At 54.8% G+C, this 22,551-nt stretch overlaps 2 protein-coding genes across 4 annotated transcripts in view; one reads left to right on the top strand and one right to left on the bottom strand.

Annotated features, from left to right (window-relative positions):
* The first annotated feature begins 223 nt into the window (after positions 1–223).
* Gprc5b (G protein-coupled receptor class C group 5 member B) lies at positions 224–20,513 on the top strand. 2 transcript variants are annotated; one of them, XM_048332795.1, is made up of 5 exons: positions 279–385; positions 8,412–8,470; positions 8,717–9,747; positions 15,761–15,948; positions 17,478–20,513. In XM_048332795.1, the coding sequence occupies exons 2-5, from the start codon at positions 8,460–8,462 to the stop codon at positions 17,520–17,522; spliced, it is 1,275 nt and encodes a 424-aa protein (XP_048188752.1). In that variant the 5' UTR covers positions 279–385; positions 8,412–8,459; the 3' UTR covers positions 17,523–20,513. The 2 variants fall into 2 exon arrangements, with proteins under 2 accessions (XP_048188753.1, XP_048188752.1); XM_048332796.1 differs by lacking the exon at positions 8,412–8,470 and having other exon boundaries at positions 224–385.
* The window catches only part of Iqck (IQ motif containing K), an 84,749-nt gene continuing 82,607 nt past the window's right edge, over positions 20,410–22,551 (bottom strand). For both annotated transcript variants that reach the window (XM_048332800.1, XM_048332799.1), the window contains one exon: positions 20,410–21,269. In XM_048332800.1, the coding sequence (XP_048188757.1) occupies positions 21,214–21,269 (56 nt within the window). In that variant the 3' untranslated portion in view covers positions 20,410–21,213. The remainder of the gene's footprint in view (positions 21,270–22,551) is intronic.

Here is a 22,551-nt window from a genome sequence, read left to right on the forward strand (position 1 = left end):
CCTGTGCGGAGCCGTGGACGGGCTGGGGGCGGAGCCTTGGGGACGGAGCCTAAGGGGCGGGGGCGGGGCCTGAGGTGGTGGGCGGGTGTTGGATGGAGAGGCGGAGCCTGGGTGTGGGAGCTGAGCACGGGTTCTGACCGCTGGGGGCGTGGCCTGCGGGCGGAGCAGGGCCGGAGGGGCGGAGCCGCGGGCGCTGCAGCAGCGCGGGCCGGGCCCGGGGGCGCCTCGAGCGGCAGCTGGACGCAGGGCGATGCGGTGAGGCGCGAGCGGCGGGCGGCGGGCGGCGGGCGCTGAGCGGGCGAGCGGAGGCCGCGGCGGCGCTGCGGGGATGTGACTCGGGCCGAGGGCCAGCAGGATCGCCGGCGCTGCGGGGCCGCGGGGGTCGGTGAGTGCCAGCTGCGGCGACACGGAGGACGGCACACGGGGACCCCAGAAACTTTTCCTGCCTCGCGCGGGCTTGGGAAGGTGGGAGGGGGCTTCTGCTTCTGTCTGCCCCGCACGCCGAGGCTGAGTTGAGGGGGAATGTGGGGGTCGAGTGAAGGGAGAAGCCGCAGAGGACGGGACGGGAGAGGGGGCGGCGGGCCCCGACCACAGAGTGGAGACCCGAGTCTCTGAGGAGGGCCTTGGGGTGACCCCAGGTAACAAGAGTCACCCCAGCCTAGCCCGAGCGAGCGGAGCCCTGGCAGGACGCGGGGGCCGGGCGGCGAGGCGGTGGGGGGCTGGTGCGCGCCGGGGCCGGCCGCGGGGGTCGGCCGCACCTGCAGCAGGGCCCGGGGTCCAGGCCCGCAGCTGGGCCCGGGTGCGGGCGGGGGGCCCGGCGCGGGGAGGGGCGGAGCCGAGCTCGGAGCCCGGGGGACTACTGGGGTTGGGAGGGGGCAGCTGCGTACGGTGTGGGGAGGGGTCGCTTCCGCTCCAGATGCCGGGCACCCTAGCCAGGCCAGGAGTAAGGACTCGCCCGATGCTGTGTCCTCCGTTCCTGGAGGGACCCCCACTCGTTCCCAGGGGGCAGAGGCGCACTGGGGAGGGGGCCCAAGCCCTCTTGGCGCGTGGGAGCTGGTTAGCCAGCCTGCGGAGGGGGCCTGAGGACGCCCCAGAGCCACGGGGTTCATTCCCGCCCCAGGCCTCGCCGAGTCCCCCCTCCTCGCCTCTCTTTTGCTACGGGGGGCTGCCGCTTGGAGCGCGGGACAAAGGCCCCTGGAGTGTGGCAGGCAGCCGCGTCCCCTCCTGGGGCCCCCACGCACGCGCCGCACTGGCCGCCGGGGGCTCCAGGACGGAGTGGGGGGGGGGGACGGCCCTGCAGAGACCGGGGGTCCCCCGCAAAGACCAGAGAACCAGGGGAGGGGCCTGGCACAAAACCCCTGGTACTTTCTGGGCCAAGGAATGCTATTTCGAAGTTTCTTCGGTGGGGACTAAGGGGCTTTGGGAATCGCCCAAGACTTGGAGTTAAACTGCATGCAAATGGATGCAGATCGGCATTTTGTGGGTCCAGAGCCCTCCTCCCCAACAGTGTTCTACCCGAGCTGCGGCGTGAAACGTCCTCCGCCAGCCCTGCCCTGCCCGTTGCTGTAAGTCTAAAAAAGGGGGTCAGCTGAGCAGGATGGGGAGGGCGGGGAAGGAGTCGCTATTTGGGGCCCAGGCTGCCAGAAGTTGGGGTGTCCTTAGAAAAGATAAGCTCAGAATCTTTATTTCGACGAATATATCAGACATAGAACTGGGGTGGGGGAGATGTCAAGCCAAGCCTTGTATCAATTGGACAGACACCCCCCCCCCCCCCAACACACACCTAGGACCAGAGATGAAGGGTGTGGATGGACAGATACTGAGCAAGGTAAATACCTGCCGGATACAGCATCTGTCTCCCACAGGGTGGCCAGAAGGCTGAGACATGATGATGGCCCAGAAAGTGACATAGAGCAGCTGGGGGCGGGGGCGGGGGGGGGGCAGCCTCCCAGAGGGAGATCTTGAGGCCAGGATGGCTAGGAGTTGGGTATGAGCTCCTTAGGAACGGAACAAAGGCCCTTGTGGCTGGAGTCTGTGGGCAGAGTGGGGGGGGGGGGGCGGTGATGGGGAGGGGAGGGACAGGAGGCACCAGCCAGATCTTGCTGTTCTGAGCTGTGACAAGCTAGGGTTTATTCAGTTTGGGGCAGTGATCCCTTGCAGGGGCTTGAGCGGGAAGCCACAGGGACAGATTTGTAAAGGATCCCCTGACTTCTCTGCAAGGAGACAGGCAGGCAGCGGCTCCCCTTCTCTTCAGCCGTCCTGTGAATGACGAGGCGCCGAGAGGTCCGGCCCCATCCAGCCCCGCGGGACCGCTCTGAGCCTGGCCTGCCCAGCCCTGTGAGCCTGTAGGAGCGGTGGCTTCCATCCTGAAGCCCAGAGCCCCACTCTCAGGCAGTTCTAATCCACCCCCAGGCCAGGGGACCCTCCAGCATGCGCAGCCAGGCCATTTTATTGGGGGGGGGGAAGGGGGTGTCCCATGTAGTCACATTTAGTTTGCAGAATTACAACTCGAAAGGAACCTTCCATGCTGGAACTGACGGGCAGCCAAGGATACAATTTGCATTTAAATGATTGCTTTTATTTACAGGATTGCAGCTGCTTTGCATATTCATGGATATTCGTGGGTCACAGAGCTGGTGTTCTTACAGCCCTGTTTACTAACCTAGGAGAGGGTTTACGTCTGAGGTTGCGCCCACCCCCACCCCCCACCCCAAGAGACCAGTGTCTTACTCAGCTTGGAGAAGTGAAGATTGTGGGATGGAATACCTTGGAAAAGATAAGCAGTTTGTGGAGGAGCTTTTCGGGGCTGGGAATTCTCTTCTGTCAGGAAACTTTGTAGCAGCTTAATCCAGGCAGAGATGTGAGAATGAGCTATGGGCGGAGTGTAATGCTGAGGTGCTCGGGTTCGTGGGGCCTGCAGGGTGCAGCCTGTGGGGCGTGTGGTGTTCCCAGCCTCATCCCAGGCTTCTGTCAGGTGGGGGAGGGAGGTTAGAACAGGTGAACCAAGGTGGGATCCAGATCTGGGAGAAACAAAGGCTAGTCCCTTGGTGGCCAGTAAACCCCAGTGAGGCCACTGGCCAAGTCACAGGCCCCCTCTGTCTCCACTGTCTTGAGCTTCTCTGAACAAGCAGGGAGACCTGGCTCCCTCTGTGCTGGGCACCACACGGAGGTGGGAAGGCAGCATGGCCATCCCCACTGCACACCACTGCACAGATGGAGAAACTGAGGTTCTGGGTGGTTCTGTAAGCATCACGTGGTTCTGTCCTTGCTCCCACTGCTGTCTTTCAAGCCCAGGAGTGGAAACTGTGTCATTTATTCAGCTGGGTACTAAACGACTGAGGATGCCCGGGGCTAGGAAAGGCTAGAAAACACACACACACACACACACACACAAACACACATAGACATTCACACGACCCTGCTCAAATTTTCTTCCCCTTCCATCTTCCAGTGCCCCACCACCACCGTTTTCAGGAGGGGTGGAGTTAAGATGCCTCTGACACCACCACCACCACCACCACTACAACACACAACACCACACACACCCCTCCCCCGTGGAGGACTGGATGGCCCTGGGGGCACCAGATGGGACACTGTCCTTGCCTGTGGGTGGGTGAGGGAGGGGGGATCCTGATGCCCAGGTGATGGGTTGGCATCTAGGCTCCAGAAGGAGAGGGCTCTCTCCCCAGGGAGTCTGCCGCTCCTCCTTCAGAGCACCTGCCTAGGATAGTTAAACATGGGGAAGGGGGGCACTGGAGGCTCACGCCTGGAATCCTACCAACTCCCAAGGCTGAGATCTGAGGATCTAGATTCAAAGCCAACCCAGGCAGGGCAGAAAACCAGAAGTGGCACTGTGCCTCAAAGCGATAGAGCTCCAGCCTTGAGCAAAAGAGCTCAGGGACAGGGCCCAGGCCCTGAGTCCAAGCCCCATGAGGGGGGGGGGGGGCGGGGGAGGGGTGGAGTCCTCCAGGGGGTATGTACCCCTCCAGGCATCTCCCCTTCACACCTTGGGGACTTGGTGCTTGTTGTGGTGGGGAAGCTGGGAGCCATGGTGACCACCACCTGGAGGAGCCCACCTCCTCCAGTCTCCATGACTACTGCCCCTCCTAGCAAACCAGGGGTGGAAGAATCAGTGTTTCAAAGGAAGATCAGCAGCCCATCATTTATTTACTTCACAGACACTTTGGCTGAGTTTTTACTATGTGTAAACTACAGAGTAACACCCAAGCAGACTTATTGAGTGACGATTGATTTTTGTGTGTGTGTGTGTGTGTGTGTGTGGAGACAGAGCCTCAGTAGGTAGGCACAGGCTAGTGCTGAAACTGTAGATCTTCCTGCCTGCCTTCCAAAAGCTGAGATTAAAGATGTGTGGCACCTTGCCTGGCTCTTAATTGTTACCCTAATTCCAACTACAAACTCATGGTGGGGGGGGGGGGGACACTTATCACCCCCGTTTCACAGATGAGGAAACTGAGGCCAGGAAGATGAAGTCTCAGAGGGCTGGCAAGTATTCTGGGACAGGTTTTCTTCTGGGGGTCCTGGGGGTGGAACCCAGGAACTGGTGCTGACAAGGTTAGGGCTGAACTCTACCCCTAACCCACATGAGAAGATTTGAAATGGGGAAGGTTGACTCGAGCCATCTTGGCAAGGAGCTGGGCTGGAAGCTGGCCCCGTGTGGAGAAATGGAGGGAGGGGACTCTCCACCTGCCAGTGGCTCCTGGCCCACTACAGAGCAACTGTGTGTGTGTGTGTGCGCGCGCGCATGCGCTTGCCACGTATTTAAGAACCTCTATGTGAGTCACATTTCTGGAAGCGTGGCTAGCAGCAGAGGTAATTAGTATGTGAGCTGAGTCTTGCACATTCATTCCCATTTATTCATTACTCCTTTGACAAGCCGCCTGCCTGCATCCCACGGGTTTGGGGCTGGGGTTTGTTGCTGGGGTTCATGCCATCACAGGCAGGCCTGTGTTGGGGAGTATTTCAAACCCATAATCTGGTATTGTTCTTTGTGAGGCTCCTGAGGAGCAGGCGGTTGGAGGTGGGGGCCCCAGGTGGCTGATGGTAGAGGACTGGGTTTTCCTGCCCACGGGTGTGCCCAAGGGGCAGGCTCCCTCAGCTGTGCGGGTCCTGCAGCCTCTGTGTGCCCAATCAGATTTCAGCTTAAACCTCTCAGACCCTCAGTTTCCTCCTCTGTGAAAGGGAAGGAGGACATTGCCTTTTGGGATGATGTCCCTGGTTCCTCCCCTTCCTAGTTTGACCTTGGACAAGCCTACTGGCCCTGTACCACAGTGTTTCACTCCCCTCCCGTAAACGGAGACAGCAGCGCAAGGAGTTGCCTTGGGCGAATCTATAGGTTCTTGCATGTTGCTGGTATGGCAGGCACCCAAGGGTGCTCAGAACATAGGAAGCAGTTACCATGGGTGCCACTCAATGTGGAAGAATTTCGAGAGCGTCTTTGTTGGAAAGTTGGTATTGGCTTAATTCCCAACAGGGCCTGCTTGGAACTGCAAAAGACCAGAATTAGCTTTAGGAATGGATGTGCCCAGCTGCTCCATGTGTATAAGGTCTCTAGTTTGTCCCTTGGCTGTCTCCTCTGGGTCAGCTTTACTCACAGACAGGTGCCTCCCTCTCTGTGGCAAGTTGGTCTTTCTCTACTAATAGCTGACCCACTCCAGCAAAAACGCAAAATCTCTTTCCAGTGACTGCGAGCAAAATTCCCCGGGGCTGATTCTCATAGGTCTGTGTGGGGCCAGGTGAGCCCATCCATATGGCCAAAGGGTAAGACAAATTATCTGACTGGCTAGACTTGGGGTTTCGCTTTCCAGAGGAAAATCAGGGGCTGTCTTTAGAAATGAGGGAACCAGAGGGTTCCACCCCTGAAAGCCTGAAGGTATCTATTTCCTGTTAGAAAGGAGGTGAGACTTAGAGACCTGGACCCAGCTTCCGGAGCTTTGGGCACCATCTTGGTGTTCACATGATATCTACGAGATTCCTGTTAGGGTTGGAAAGTCCCTGGGGGAGGGGGGACAGAACCTGTGAAATCAGACTGGGAAGAGAGCTCCCCCTGAGAAAGGGAGTGATCTGGCTACAGGGGGCCAAGTCTCGAAAGGACGTGCCATAGGGTGCAGGCCTAAGGCTGTCTGGTTTCCTGGCATCAACCCCACCAGCTCTGATTTTAATGTCTAAGCCAGGCTTTTCTAGCAGGCACCATGGCCTCACTTAGCTGGATAGTGCTATGTGGTGGGGGCTGTTCTTTGAATGATAATGGCCAGGCGTCATCCTTGGTCTCCATCCCACAGATGCCCTCTCTCCAACTGTGAGAGCCAAAAAATGTTCTTAGGGACTGGGCATAGCAGTTCACATGTATAATCTCAGCTACTTGGGAGGTGGAGAACGGGAGGATTAAGGTTCAAGGTTGAACTGGGCAAAAAGTTAACAAGACCCCATTTCAATCAATACGTTGGGTGTGGTGGTACAGTACCTGCAATCTCAATTTATTTGGGAAGGTGGGGGGGGGGAATGGACTTTGTAACAAGCAGTTCTGTCTGGAATGACCTCCAGAGGTAGCACATGGAGTGTGCCCAGTGGGTGTGCAACAGGAGTGATCCCAGGGTGCAGTTGTGAGACGGACATGTTAGGTGTTAAGTGGGCTGATTGCAAGGCCCTAGCAAGTCCATCTGTGACATACAGGCTGTGCGTGGACCCAGGAGTAAGTGCGACCACCGAGTTGTCAGCATCCAAGCTGTCCCTGACCCCTGAGTTTGCCCAGGTGGGATGCTGGGCTCTCATTGGAGGAGCCCTGTCTTGCTGAGTGTCTTGTGTTCCAAGCCTGCCTCCTCCAGTTTGTGGGCTGAGGAAACAGCCAGATGTCCCCAGCCATCTTCTGCATCCACAATGATTTATAGTCAGCCTCCTGGCCCAGGCGAGACCTGAGATGCTCACAGGAAGAACCGTGAAGCAGCAGGGTCGGGTCGATAGTGAATTTACTTATGGAAGCCCCAGGGGTGCCACCTGCTGCCACTGCTGCTTCAGGAGGGCAGGTGGCTACAGCCACCCGGGGCTGAGTTAGCTGGGGAATGAGCAAGAGCCCAGCTCCCAGGGCTGTGGCCCCTCTCAGAAGCAAGGCATCGGCGGCACGGCGACCAAGGCCAGTCGCCGTGACCAAGTGTTGGAAGGATTGATGAAGCATCTACCCCATGCCACGAGGGATATTATGGATGGGAGGGACCATGCCCACTCCTGGCAGGCCTCACGAAGAGGCGGGGAGGCTGCACACACAGGGCTGGCCCAGCCACAGAGTGCCAGCCTTCCAAGGCTGAGAAAGCCCGGCCTACGGATGAGCAGATAAGGCCCATCCTGCCATGTCCCCCGACCTGCCATGTCTTACAGTGCACAAGGCAGGAAGGGAGGAGAGGACAGGAAGGAGAGGAAAGAAAAAGAGAGGTAGCAAAAAAGCAGAACAAGCAACAATAACAACAACAAAAAAAATTACAGGCTTGATTAGAGAGGAGAAAGGAGACAAGAGACTGCTGTCTGGGGTGGGGACGAGGCGTTCTTGGCCTGTGTCGGTGCTGATGGCCTCGGTGCTGAGCCTGGGGGAGGAGAGACCGCAGGCTGCGTAGCGATCTAGACACACGGGCCGTGTCCAGGCAGAGGGGTGCTGGACACCAAGAGAAGATTTGAGGGGCCGGGGAGCACGTGGAGGAGGCTGCTCTGTGGAGGGGCAGCTTGTCTGGGGATGAGAGACAGAGAAAGAGAGAGCCTCAAGTCTGGGGGCCTCCCAGAGAGAGACCAACAGGTAGGAGGAAGAGGCTGGAGCCTCCATTGATTTTGGGGAGAGGAAGATGGGCAGCATGAGGGAGAGGCAGAGCGGGGAACGGAGGATGACAGTGTCTTTTGAACAGAGTCCTCAGCATCTTGGCGGGGGTGGGGGAGCAGGGAGGCTGTTCCAGGATGGCCCGGGCACCCCAGGGTCCTGGGTACCAATATCTGAGGATGCTTAAATCATTTCTAGATGTGTTACACGTAATGCGATCCAAACGCTAGGTCAGTATTCATTTTCTTATTAAACGAGGGGGAAAAGTGGACCTAGTTCCCACTCTCCATCTTCTCCACCCACAGATGGCAGGTTCTACTAGGCTGGAGAAGGTCACATGTAGGACTCGGGTGCCACTTCCTGAGACCCTGTGTGCTCCCCTGTACAATGGAGGTCACAATAGGGCCCTGCCTCACAGGGCATTATGAGGAGTGGCTGTGTGCAGAGCCAGTGCTGGGCCTGCAGCGAACCGTCTGGACCATGCTGGCTGTTAGGGTTCGGAGACTGATGGAGGGATTGTGTGTGGTGGCTCCAGCCCGCGCTGCCTGGCCGGTGGCTGTCCTTTTAAAACTTCCTTATTCCCTTATTTTTGAAGAGGTCGGACATGGCCATCGACTATTGAATTGAAAGAACCCTTAAAGACATGCAGAGCAGGTGAGTGGAGCCAGTGTCCCGGCCGGGCCTCAGGCCACTCGCCATAGTGACTCAGGCTCGTCACTCACTGGTCCAGGCCTAGGTGCCGATGGGAGAGGAAGGCTCTGTGAGGGCCACAGGGCCACGAGAAGGCGGGGTGCCTTCCCACGGGGCCAGAGATTGGGAGGAAGAGAGGGGAAATCTTCACAATGGCTCCATCTTTCTCCCTAACCGTTCTCCTCCCCCACCACACACCCTATTTTCTAGAACATTCCACGGATCAGAGAGAAAGATGAGAACCCACCAGGTGCTCCCTTTCCTCCTGCTCCTGGTGATCGCCTCGGTGGCCTCTGAGAACGCCAGCACGTCGCGGGGCTGCGGGCTGGACCTCCTCCCTCAGTACGTGTCTCTGTGCGACCTGGACGCCATCTGGGGAATCGTGGTGGAGGCGGTGGCCGGGGCGGGCGCCCTGATCACGCTGCTCCTGATGCTGATCCTCCTGGTCCGGCTGCCCTTCATTAAGGACAAGGAGAAGAGGAGGCCCATCTGCCTGCACTTCCTCTTCCTCCTGGGGACCCTGGGCCTCTTCGGGCTGACATTCGCCTTCATCATCCGGATGGACGAGACCATCTGCTCCATCCGCCGCTTCCTCTGGGGCGTGCTCTTCGCTCTCTGCTTCTCGTGCCTGCTGAGCCAGGCGTGGCGCGTGCGGAGGCTGGTGCGTCACGGCACCAGCCCGGCCGGCTGGCAGCTGGTGAGCCTGGCGCTGTGCCTGATGCTGGTACAGGTGATCATCGCCACCGAGTGGCTGGTGCTGACGGTGCTGCGGGACACGAAGCCGGCCTGTGCCTACGAGCCCATGGACTTCGTCCTGGCCCTCATCTACGACATGGTCCTGCTGGCCATCACGCTGGCCCAGGCGCTCTTCACGCTGTGCGGCAAGTTCAAGAGGTGGAAGCTGAACGGGGCCTTCATTGTGGTCACCGCCTTTCTCTCCCTGCTCATCTGGGTGGCCTGGATGACCCTGTACCTCTTCGGCAACATCATGATGCGGCAGGGAGAGGCCTGGAGTGACGCCACCCTGGCCATCACGCTGACGGCCAGCGGCTGGGTCTTCGTCGTCTTCCACGCCATCCCTGAGATCCACTGCACCCTCCTGCCGCCCCTGCAGGAGAACCCACCCAACTACTTCGACACGTCGCAGCCCAGGATGCGGGAGACGGCCTTCGAGGAGGACGCACACCTGCCGAGGACCTACATGGAAAACAAGGCCTTCTCCATGGACGAGCACCATGCAGGTAGCTGGGGAGGCCTTCCACCTGCCGCCTCACCCCAGGGGCTGCTGTCCAAGTTCACATCCCACTCGGCCCCTTACTGCTGTGTGACACCGGGCAGGTTGCAGGACCCCTCTGAGCCATCTTCTGTAAGATGGGAACAAATGAGGGAGTGTGTCACAGATTGGTCGTGGAAGACGGCACACAAGTACCACGCCCCTGTGGGACCTGGCTCGGAGCTTGCCTGTCCTGGTTGGGTTTTCCTCCATGCCCCCCCCCCAAAAAAAAAAATCAGAGTCGGAAATGGGGGACCTGGGAACAAGGCATTATTTGGGGAGGAGAATGAGATGTTGTGACGGGTGTGGGTCACAGGCAGTGGGGGCTCGAGGCTGCTGGGGACCCTCTGAGGACATCTGTGGGATGCGACCCCTAACCAACTCCTGCCTCCCGGTTACTAACATCCCCAGAACTCCAGAGTGGGCTGAGCAAGTTGCACTGGGTTTTGAGACCGGAAGGCAGAGCCAGTGGGAATTGAACCGCGTACCCAGGGCTGCCTGTCCCTGCTGTAGCCCTGACTCAAACACGAGGCCATGGCGGGACCTACCCAGGGGTCCTGTGCATGACACAGCATGTCCCTGGAAACTGTCACGTGAAGGGAGCTGGCTAGGTTCCTATGCCTGACGGTAACTAAAATAACCTGCAATCCTAGCTATCAGGAGGCTGAGATCTAAGGATTGAGGTTCAAAGCTAGCCTGGGCAGGAAAATCTATGAGACTCTTATCGCCAATGAACCACCAGAAAGCTGGGTGTGGAGGTGTGGCTCAAGTTGGTAGAGTGCTAACCTTGAACACAAAGTTCAGGGACAACACCCAGGCCCCACATTCAAGCCTCAGGACTGGAGCCAAAAAATAAAAAATATAAGGAATGCTGAGCAGGTATGGTGGTTCACGCCTGTAATCCCCGCTACTCAGAAGGCAGAGGCTAGGAGGATTGCAGTCTGTGCAGAGCCTGGGCAAAAGTGTGAGACTTTAGCTGGAAAAAGGGAAAGAGAGAGAGAGAGAGAGAGAGAGAGAGGAAGCAAAGGATGGGGGCGTGACTCACGTGGTAGAGTGCTTACCTAAGAGGCACAAGGCTGTGAGTTCAATCCAGGGTACAGCAAGGGCTGAGACCCCCAAGGAGAGTTGGCTGGGCTGGGCATGGTGATCTCTGTCAGTAATCCCAACGTGTGGAAGGCAGAGGCAGGAGGATGGAGTGTGGGTTCAAGGATGGTGCGGTCACGTGGGGTGCTTAGGCCAGTGTTGTGGTGGCCACGCCAAGGTCAGGAGCTCCAGAGCTCTGGGAGCCGTTGGCTACTGCGGTTTTCCATTGCGCACTGGGATTTATTTTCTAATCTTTCACGCAGTAAATACTCTGCCAGCCTCCACTTCTCACAGCAGCTGACGCTGCACTGAGCATGATTTGTTCCTGGTCCAGCTTTTGGTCAGTTAACTCTTTGCAGGAAAAAAAAAAAGAAGAAAGAAAATTCATATAGCCACACTGAAATGCCCACACTACACCCCAGAAAGATAAACTGAAGAAGAGTTCCCCCCTGCAAACCTGGTAATTCCATTCGAGCCCTTCTTCCCTACTTCTTTGGTAACCTTGGGTGTTGTTAGATTTTTTTTGGGGGGGGCGGGTACTTGGGTTTGAACTCAGGACCTTGCTTGCACTGGCTAAGCAAGTGCTCTACCACTCAAGACATGCCCCCACACTGTGTTTTTACTTGTCATTTTTCAGATGGCTTCCCCAAACAATGACCCTCCTATCTGTGTCTCCTGTGTAGTTGGAAGTGGCCACTGCACCTAGCAGACTTTTAGGGTTCTTTTTGGCTTTTTGTTGTTGTTTGTGCCGGTACTTGAACTCAGGGCCTGAGTGCTATGCTTCAGCTTTTTCTCCTCAAGGCTGGTGCTCTACCACTAGAGCCACAGCTCCACTTCTGGCTCTCTGGTACAGTTAATTGGAGATAAGAGTCTCGTGGACTGTCCTGCTCAGGCTGGTCTCAAACCTCAATCCTCAGGTCTCAGCCTCCTGAGTTGCTAGGATTCCAGGCCTGAGCCCCCGGCTGCATCCTCATAGCCCTCTTTGGGACCATCCCCAATGTATCGCCACCAAGGTCCACAGGGAGAAGGCAGAGCAGACTGGGGGAAGGCCCCTTCCCTCCAGAGGCCCTCACACACGGAAGCAAAGGTAGGAGGCCCGGATGCACTGCCTCTATTGTAGAAAGCCTTGCTTTGCTGGCGGGGGACCTCTGGGCATACTCCTTTGCCAAGGTAGGTGCAGCTGCTGGCATCTGCGGCTTCCACCTCAGCCAGTGTGTATTCTAGGAACCTGCCCCCCACGAGAGGGCTTCACCCCTGCACACACAGACCTCGGCCTGGGAGCTGAACTCCATCCTGTTGCTCTGGCTTCTGAAACTTCTGCCCAGCCTTTCAGCCTCTCTCCCTTAAGAGCGTGTCTGAGATGGGGGGGGGGGCGGGGGGAGCTGTGCTATGGTGGCTGAGCCAAGCCCCGCTGCATCATGCCCAAACCTCCCTCCCCCTGCTGGGACCCCAGGTAGCTCCCACTGCACCAATCTGCTACTTATTAAAAGAATCCTCATGGTATGTGATAAAGGATTAAAATATACATCAGATCACATAATTAGGAGACGCTCACAAGCCATAGTAAGGGCTCACCTTTTAAGAGCTGAAGTTGTAGCTTGTATGTGTGGTAGAGGGTCTGTCTGATAATCGTGAAGCCCTGAGTTCAAGCCCCAGTGCTACCAAAAAGGAAAAAAAAAAAAAGCAAAAGTTTGCCTTCTAAGGAGCCAGACAGAGCATGTGTTGTTTCTTCTCTTTGAGGCTTTGTGCTTTGAAGATCTCATTAGAAAGCAGATGCTGGTGCCTCGCACCTGCAGTCCTAGCTACTCAGAAGGCTGAGTTCTAAGGATTGCAGTTCAAAGCCAGCCCAAGTAGGAGAGTCTATGAGCCTCTGATGTCTAATTAGCCAGGAGGAAGCGGGAAGTAGAGGTGAGGCTCAAGTGGTAGAGCACTAATCTTGATCAAAAAAGGCTAAGAGACAGTACCCAGGCCCTGAGATCAAGCGCCAGCACACACACACACACACACACACACACACACTTGGACACACGGTACACACACATGAAATCTCATTAGGGACAAAAGCTATTTAAACTGACCCTCTACTTCCTGCCTGGCATCACAAGAAACGTCTGGCATTGGGTCTGTGTGTGTTGGCTCCATGGGGGAATCCCCTACAGATGAGCCAGAACTCAGTGCCATGTTTGCCTTTCAGATCTGGCCCAGGTTAGGAAGAGTGTTACTTATGTCCCTTGAAGCCTGTTGCAAGTAATAATAATTTAGAAACCCAGTTTGAATAGACTAAAGCCTTTAAAAAGAAAAAGAGCAAACTGCCCCTGCACCCAAAGGTACTAAGCAGCAGACTCCAGGAAGGGTTAGATTCCGGAGACTCAAGTTATATCAACATTTTCTCTCCATCTCTTAGTTGCTGGCATCAAGACAACTCATAGCCCCAGAGTCTGGGAAGAGGGAGAGGTCCCAGGAGGCTGGAGCAAAAATTCCACAGTTAACTTTGATTGGACCTGAAGGCTGTTACCTAAACCAGTCAGTGTGTTTGGAGGAAGAAGGGAATGCTCTGATTGGCTGGACCAAAGTCACATGGTCACCCCCTCAGATAGGGAGAAGGCAACAGTCAGGGGTCTAGAATGTGAGAGGAATAGTCACCAGAGAGCCACAAATAGTTACTACAGAGGGGTACACCCCACCTCTGGCCAAGGCACCCCACAGGTGAGCAGGAGACTGGAACCTTTCTGTCTGTGATGAGAATGTGTTTAGAGGCCAAGTCCCTAACCACATCTGCTGCGGGTTCATTTCCTTCCTGCTCCCTGAGAAGATCTAGGCTAGGCATGAAACTAGCAGGAGTCCATAGATGGGCTGTCCCCATTCTGTGCTGTTCCTAGCAGCCCCCTGAAAATCCAAGCTATCTTGCTACATTTTTACCCAGAAAATATCTGTTCTCAGAATAAAGTGAATCTTATCTTAGTGAAACTGTGTGTGTGCACGCGCGTGTGTGCATGTGTGTGTGTGTGTGTGTGTGTGTGCGTGCATGCATGTGTGGGAGGACTGGGGCTTGACCCCAGCACCTCCAGTTCTCTTGGCTTTTTTCCTCGGGGTCAGCACTCTACCACTTGAATCACAGCCCCACTTCTGGCTTTTTGCAGGTTCATAGGAGATAAAGATTCTCACAGACTTTTCTGCTTCTAACTGCAGTTCTCAGATCTCAGCCTTCTGAGTAGCTAGGATTACAATCGTGAGCCACTGGCACCTGGCTAAGATTAGTATTTTTCAATGAAGATACCATTCTATCGTTGACAAGATTTTTGCTGTTCCTGTTCCTGTTGTTGTTGTTGTTGTATGTTCTGGGCAGTGCTGGGATGGAGCCCAGAGCTTCATGCATGCCAGACAAGTTCTCTATGGCTGAGCCACTCCCCCAAGTCCTAAGAACCCAGCATATTTTAGAGTTTGGTATTGCACAGTCCTGTGGGCTTCTGACAAATGCATCATGTCTTCCTATCATGCCCTCCTGAGGTGTGCACTGCCCTCCGACGCCCCCCTCCCCCCGGTCCCCTCAGCCACCCCTCCTCACTGCAGCCCTGCCCTGGACCCTGAAAACCACTCATCTCCACAGTTGTCCTGTCTAAAAGATGATATTGTTGGAGCCACAGGTTACAAGGGTAACATGCTTTTATCACTTGGGAACATGTGTTTCAAGCTCCCCCATGTCTTTTTGATTGGATCTTCTTTTTCTTTGCACAAAAAGAAAAAAAGAGGGGCTGGGAATGTGGCTTAGTGGTAGAGTGCTTGCCTTGCATGCATGAAGCCCTGGGTTCCATTCCTCAGCACCACATATACAGAAAAAGCCACAAGTGGTGCTGTGGCTCGAGTGGTAGAGTGCTAGCCTTGAGCAAAAAGAAGCTCAGGGACAGTGCTCAGGCTCTTAGTCCAAGCCCAGGACTGGCAGAAGAAGATGAAGACGAAGATGAGGAGGAGGAGGAGGAGGAGGAGGAGGAGGAGGAGGAGGAGGAGGAGGAGGAGGAGGAGGAGGAGGGAGGGAGGGAGGGAGGGAGGGAGGGAGGGAGGGAGGGAGGGAGGGAGGGAGGGAGGGAGGGAGGGAGGGAGGGAAGGAAGGAAGGAAGGAAGGAAGGAAGGAAGGAAGGAAGGAAGGAAGGAAGGAAGGAAGGAAGGAAGGAAGGAAGGAAGAAACTCAAGCTGCATTCTGGTGGCTCACGCCTGTAATCCTAGCTACTCAGGAGGCTGAGATATGAGGATCAGGGTTCAAAGCCAGCCCACGAAGGAAAATCAGTGAGACTCATCTGCTGTTGACTAGCAAAAAGCTGAAGTAGAGTTGTGGTGCAACAAAGTAGAGTAAGCTTTCTCCGCCTGTCAGGGGGAGAATGCAGACTTATTTTGTGCAAGGTTGACTTTTTGTTTTCCAGTTTGGAAATAAGCCTACATCCATGAGAGGCTCGCTTTCCCACGGGGACAGGCACCACAGTGCACTTGCTGTCTCTGTTCTCAGCCATTCCCATCTCTGCTTGCTGCATAGACAGTGTCCATCTCTGAAAGCCTGGCCTGAGGCCCCAGATTGTGAGGGGAGCCTGAGGCGTGGGTCCCCTCAGCCCACATGGGGTGGGGATGGCCAAGGTCTCACCTCAGCCTCCTCCTGCTCTGACCCATGCCCCGCCCTCCACAGACTTCCAAGCCCCGCTGAGCCAGGTCAGGTGGTGGAGAGGCTGAGAACAAAGCGTGTTTGTGACTTCTGAGTCAAGGCTTGTGACCAGGGGGAGGAGCCACGGTGGTGGGCAGCCAATGGGGGGGGGGGCGACTGGACTGCCTCCCTCATGCAGGAAAACAAAATTGTCTTTTTTTTTTTTATGTTGTCCTACTGCCAACCCCTCCCCCTCCTCTCCCTCCCTCAGCTCTTCGTACAGCAGGATTTTCCAATGGCAGCTTGGGAAAAAGGTCTGGTGGTGGCAGCATGGGCAAGAAACCCAGTGTCACTACGGGGAAGAAACCAGGTATCGGCTTGGGAAACCAACCCAGCGCTCCATTTAGAAGCAACGTGTATCAGCCCACTGAGATGGCCGTCATGCTCAATGGAGGGACTGTAAGTATCCAGGCGTGCACCTGCGAGCCCCATCCTGTGTCCACAGCTGCTTTCCGGGGCTCAGGTGGGGACGGGCCGCCCTACCAGCTACCTGCATGCAAAGCTTCTGTTTCATCTTCCTCTCCCACCCCTCTCTCCACGCACAGAACATTCACCTATGCCCACCCCTTCCCTCTTGGGATTCTTTTTCTTAGCAAAGTTTCTAGCTTCTCCTGGGGAGGGGTGGCATGAATGAAAAGCCCCCAGTGAGGAAGTCTCCCTCTCAGACTTAGCTGACATCCACCTAGGTAGAGCCCCTCCCTGTCACCATTCTGGGTCCTGTGCCCCAGCTGGTTACTGCCTTCCCCACCCCGCCCCCACGACACCCTGTAAGAGACATCTTGAAGAATTGAAGCAGTGGCCATTTGTCTTCCTCAAAGACAAAAGCTGTTTACTATCTGTTGCCAAACAGATCATCAGCAGAACTGTCACCCTCTCCGTTTTGCCTCTGTGGAATGACATCATTTTGCTTCTCCAGCAAACCAAAGATGCTCCCTCATTCTTACATTTATTTTCCAAATGTAGCTACATGCTTCTTTCAGTAATGACCCATGAGCCAGTTTACATGTGTAAATTGGATTTCCATTCTTTATTTCACGTGACCATTCCATAGCAGCTTGAGTTGTTTGGGGGTTTCATTTTTGTGTCTGTCAATGGAAGTCAAGGATGGTTTGATCTCTGGGGTGGGACACTTTGTCTTTTCTAGCCTTCAAATGCAACCTGTTTGGCCCTGGTTCACATTGGTCTGGAACAAGCACAAAAACCAACAGCATCAGAGATTTGTGTTCTTAAAACCCCTCTGCAACCCACTGAGCTGTCTTCTTGTCAGGAATGTCAGGACTCTGGAAGCTTTGGCTTATGTTATAATATACATGGCCAGAAGAGGCCATATCCATCACAATTAAGCCCTCCTGGTCCTTCAAGGGCAATGTGATGAAAGGGATAAACATAAGGTCTTAGAATGGGATTGAGTTAAAGACTGAGGACACACTCAGTGGTACAGCGCTTTGCCTAGAATGCTCCAAGGTGCTGGATTCCATCTCCAGCACAGCAAAAAAGGGGAAGGAAAGGTGGGGGGAGAGAGAGAAGGAAGGGAGGGAGGGAGGGAGGGAGGGAGGGAGGAAGGAAGGAAGGAAGGAAGGAAGGAAGGAAGGAAGGAAGGAAGGAAGGGAGGGAGGAAGGAAGGAAGGAAGGGAGGAAGGAAGGAAAGAAGGAAGAAAGAAAAGAAGGAAAGAAGGAAGGAAGAAAGGAAGGAAGGAAAAGGAAGAAACAGGAAGGAAGGGGGAAGGGAAAGAAGGGTCTGGGTAAGAAAGCACATTCCTTAGGAGTGGGTGATCACAGCCTGGGGGATGTGCTGTTTTTCTGGGCCAGAATCGCTCAAACTACCTGGATCAAAGCAAGATAAGCCCACTCTCTTCAGCACATCGTGAGGAGGTCTGTGTCTGATTATGTCAGAGTTCTCAGTGTGTTACCCTTGTGTGTCATTCCAGATCCCAACCGCTCCGCCAAGTCACACTGGAAGACACCATTGGTGACAGACTTTTCAGTTCCAGAGAATAAGAATCTCTTACCGATTTTATTCCCTGGCGTGTCTTTCTTGAGGGAGAAATCAGTAACAGTAGCCGACCCAGGCCACCTCGCAGCCAGCCAGGAGATGTGGATATCCCAGCCAAGGGATTTTGTGTAAATGTGAACCCGGATGAACTGATAAAGCTAACACTGACGGCCCTGCCTCCCCCGACACACACACACACACACACACACACACACACACACACACACGCACGCACCATGCTAAACCAACCTATCTCTGCACACTGAAGTAGAGCTCATTGCAAATAGTAGTAGGGCTCACTCAGAGATGCGGCTGGGAAGAGAGGTAGAATAAAATGGAATTGGGCCTGGTGGAAGTTGATTTCATATGGCGTAGGTGGGTGGGGAGACCTCCCATCACCCCTCTCCAGCAAGGGCTGGACCCTAGGGGGCCTCCTGGAAATTACCTCGCTACTGAGGACAACTCCAGGCACATTCAGAGCTTAGGAGGCTGCTGTGCAAGTGCTAAGCTGAGCCCACCTAAGCACAGGGAGTTTCATAGCCAGTGGTGGTGGAGGGATGCTGGCACGCGCCAAGGAGGACGACGTTCTCTGGGTCTTGAAGTGGCCAACGCGCTGAGAAAGTGGTGACTGACCACTGTTCCTTCTGGGCCTCCTGCTCTAGCACCCAAAGGAAGACAAGGCCCTCCCTTTGCCTGTCCTGAGCAAGCAGTGGCACCTATTCCCGTAACCATCTCTTTTTCCTGCGCTTGCAGATGCCCCCTCTAAGTCCATTCCCAATTGTATTCCCAGATCCATGTCAGATGCTCAAATGCCATCTGCCCAGCTTGAACACCCCCAACACCACCCCCCCTTGAGAAGACAGGTTGGAAGGCCAGGTGCCACAGCAGCCCTTCTGTGACCATGTCCCATCACCCCCCAGTCCCCATGGGATGGAGAGGTGTGGCATTCGTCCATCCAGCAAGTTGTTTTCCACAGCCGTTGGGAAGGTTCCAGGGTTGAGTGAACCACACCAGGGTTTCTTACTTTTGGAGGGGGTAGGAGGGTGTTTGCACCTTGGGTTTTTTGTTGTTGTTTTCTTTTTTGCTGGTTTCATGAACATGGCTGTCTCCAAGCCCATTTTGCTTCTGTGGTGGCACCATCTGTCCTGAGCAAATCATTCCTCTGTCGTTTGGCATTTCCCACACCCCAGCCATTCAAAGCCCTGTGTTCTGTGCACTGTTTGGCCAGCATAATCGCCAGCCACCCATTCAAGGCAACAGAGTGTTTCACCTGTCGGCGTGGAGTGTACACACAAGGGAGGGGCCTTCTGCATCTAATCACTACGTTGCTTTTTCTATACAACTACCCATACGCCTTTAACCTTTAAAGAAAACGGGGGGAAAAAAAGAGTGTTCGGGGGAAGGAGGACTGGACTCCTTCAGAAGCCAGTACATCTGAGCAGAGTATGTTAATAAACCTGAATATTTTTTTTCCTCAAGGCCCTAGTCTTCTGCTGCGTCCCCTCCCTACCCAACCCTGCCGGTCCCTGCCAGACTTTCTGGGGAGATAAAGGCCACATGTGGCCATTGTGTAGTTTTTCCTGACCGCTAGTATCTTTCCACGCATGGGGACAAGAAAGCATGGCACTGACCTGTTACCCCTGCCCGACCTTCTAGAACGCCTCAAGCATGGGTTTTCTTTTAGAGAGCTCCCTCTGCCCCAGGCTCTGCCATGGGATAAGCAGAAAACTGGGGGTCCTGGGTAAGGAGGGAGCGCAGCTCAGGTGGGGCTAAGGGCGGTGCATGTAGGCCCAGCGTCCTGCAAGTGTGAGCACTCGCTGGGCGCCTGGGGGCTGTGGCCCGGCGGAGGCAGGCTCTGCCAGCAGTACGCCTTCCCTGCCAGGAGATGGTTGCTCAGCCCCGCTGTCTGGAGTCCTTTGGAGCTTTCTGATGCCATCCGTGACCGGGTCGCCCAGATCCCCTCCTTCCTTGCAGAAGGGGGGAGTTCACCCCCATCACAATGGAAGTGAGCACAGGACAAATGGCTATCGGCAGATCACCTCTGAGCTGTGGGAAATTGCTTGAGACCTTTAGGGTATTTATTTTTCCTTTTCAAATCTCTTGGTAGGTTAGTGCAGCCTCTGGGATTTTTTTTTGTTTTGTTTATTTTGGCTTTTTTTTCCCCTTTAGGACCAGGGTGAGCTGAATGTTCTCAGGATGGGAGGAGGTGGGAGTGAGGGCACCCAGAGAGATTTGCTATTTTTGTGATGAGTTCAAAGTTCAGTCCGAGGAGTACCAGGAGCTGCTTCTCATCTCCCAGAGCCTGTGCTGGCAGCACCCCCCCCCCCACACACACACACAAAGTTAAAGTACAGACTAGCATGTCTCTTTAAGATCTGGTGTGTAAACAAATTGGGGGGGGGGGGGTCCGGGCTACCAGAGCAGCATCTGTGAATAATCCCCAATTGTAAGCACAAATCTTCACACATCCGGTTAGTGACTCTCTTTGGGACTATTCCAGAGCCACTCCTGTCCCTTTTAGGAAGCTTGTTCAATCTTGGGATGCGGGGGCCCAGAGAATGAGCTCTGAGATTTTACCGTTTAACCAACAGGGAGGTCCGTGTGTGCCTCCTGAGGGGCGGGGTGTCAATTCTTGTTGAAAGCTGGTTGTCCAGAGCGCCCCACCCCCAGCACAGATGCAGTCAGGGCTACGGAACAATTGTAGAGTAGGGACGGCCTGGGTTAGCCAGGCTGAACCCCAGATGAAAGGAGGCTCTGTGGCTTTGACAGGCGAAGACGTTAGTAAAGACGCCAGCTGATGAGGTTCTCGGCAGGTGCTTTTTCTTAATTGATCAAGAGCTCAGGCTCGTTTTGATAGATAATATATATTTATTAAGAGCATTCACGTGTGTTTTATAATGTTCCTTAATTTCCCCTTTGCTGACTCGCATATTCAGAAAAATAAAAAAGCATTCAAGAAGCTTCAAGACAATCAATGTGTACCATACATGACTGTAATATAAATACTGCAGAGTTAAAAACTTGTGAAGCATGGGCAGATAGGTTTTATTTTCAAAATGCTGTTCTTAACCCAAAAATAAAGGCTTTACTATTTACACAAGACGTGTGCTAGCTTGTCAAAACCACCCCTGGGCCTTCTGCTGATCCTGGGTTTTTTTCTGAATGGGAGCATCTTGGTTCTAAAAGTGAACTGCAGAACAAATGGATGTGGTAAGTGAATTCACCCGTAATCAAAGCAAGACTTTACTTTGGGGTCTAGACAAGGGAAATCCTTCGTGATCCTTGTCTGGGTTTAAGCCTCATGCTGGCCTGGGAATATAGCGTGGTGGTCGGGCAGCTGCCTCAGCAGCACAACAAAAAAACAGAGATCTGAGACGGCAAGTGCTGGTCTTCCTGAAAGCGGGGCAAATGGGGACACGGCAGCTCATCTCCCGTGTGGATGAGATCCCATGGTGACCTGAACAGCGGTTGGCAGGGGAGGCTCCGGAAGCAGTAAGGAATTCCCAGGTGTAGAGAAACACTTCCGGGTGATGCGGCAAGCTTGCGCTACAGATCCTGTCTGGGTTGCACTGACCAGATCTTTCTGGTCATTCAAAATGGAGAGAGCACTGGACATTTTCCTGGCCTGGGGTACCAGTGCCCTGGCCGGGGAGGGAAGAAGGGGCATGGAGTTAAGGAGAAGGCATTGTGGCATCTTGTACCTCCTCGTCCTCCATTTTACATTTCACTGCAAAGACATGAAAGAGAAAAGTCAGGATGGGACTCCACGTGTGGGCTACATCAGCTTTTGCACCTGCTGGGTCCCCACCTAGGAGGAGCAAAGTCAGTTCTTGGGTGGTCCAGGCCTTTTCTTGTTGTTTGCCAGTCCTGGGGCTTGAACTTAAGGCCTGGGCACTGTCCCTGGCTTCTTTGTGCTCAAGGCTAGCATTCTTAACACTTGAGCCACAGCGCCACTTCTGGGTTTTCCTGAGTAGTTTTTTGAGATAAGAGTCTGGCAGACTTTCCTGCCAAGGCTGGCTTCAAACCACTATCCTCAGACCTCAGCCTCCTGAGTAGCTAGGATGACAGACATAAGCCACCATCACCTGGCTAAGGCCATTCTTAATCCACTGGGAAATGGTTAAATGCGGACACTCCCAAGACCCTGTTCCTGGGGCTTCGAATCAAACTGGAAGAGGAGCCCAGCAGCCAGCATTTTAACAAGGCTATCAGAGGGTTGTGATGGGTGCTGGGCTTACTGAGTACAAGCTGTCCACCCCAGCTGCTGGTGAGACTGTGGAGCGGGGTGCCTGAGTCTCACCCCAGAAATCCCACTGCCACTGGCCTGAGGCCCTGCTGACCTTATCAAAGCTGTGGCTGGCTGACATGCAGGCAAGATTGAGAGAGAGACTGTTGTTGGTTTTCCCTTTAAAGAAACATGACTGGGAGACCCTCAAAGGAGTCTAGAATCCTCTGGGTGTCCCCTCCCTCCGACTGGCTGCCCGAAAATATCACAATTTAGACTATTTGAAAACCGCTGTCTCTGGCCTACCATTGTGGAGGGTGAGGGCGGCTGTTAGGAGAGGGGAGGGAGGGTGGCTTTGGGAGGAATTCCCAGGACTTGGGCTTCTTCCTTTGTCCTGAAGGAACAACTTAACTGCTTGCATTAGTCCAGGGCCCCACCCAGGCCCCGCCCACCCCCTGCACCTGCTCAAGGGCAGGACAAGGATCCCCTGCAGAGTGTTGCAGATGTCTTTGGGGGGAAAGGGGTGAGCTAGGGATGCTCTGTCCAGGCAGAAGCTGAGACCCAGCATCTAGCACTGAAAGACTGGAAGGAAAAGTGGCAGCCAGGCTTCTCCTCGGGCTTCACGCCTGTGATCCCAGCTCCTCAGGAGACTGAGATCTGAGGATTGAGATGCAAAGCCAGCCGGGCAGGGAAGTCTGTGGGATTCTTATCGCCAATAAACCAGTAAAAAGCTGGAGGTGGAAGCTGTGGCTCAAGTGGTAGAGTGCTAGCCTTGAGAAAAAAA

The sequence above is a fragment of the Perognathus longimembris genome, chromosome 23 (genome assembly GCF_023159225.1).
Source record: "Perognathus longimembris pacificus isolate PPM17 chromosome 23, ASM2315922v1, whole genome shotgun sequence".
Taxonomy (NCBI): Eukaryota; Metazoa; Chordata; class Mammalia; order Rodentia; family Heteromyidae; genus Perognathus; species Perognathus longimembris.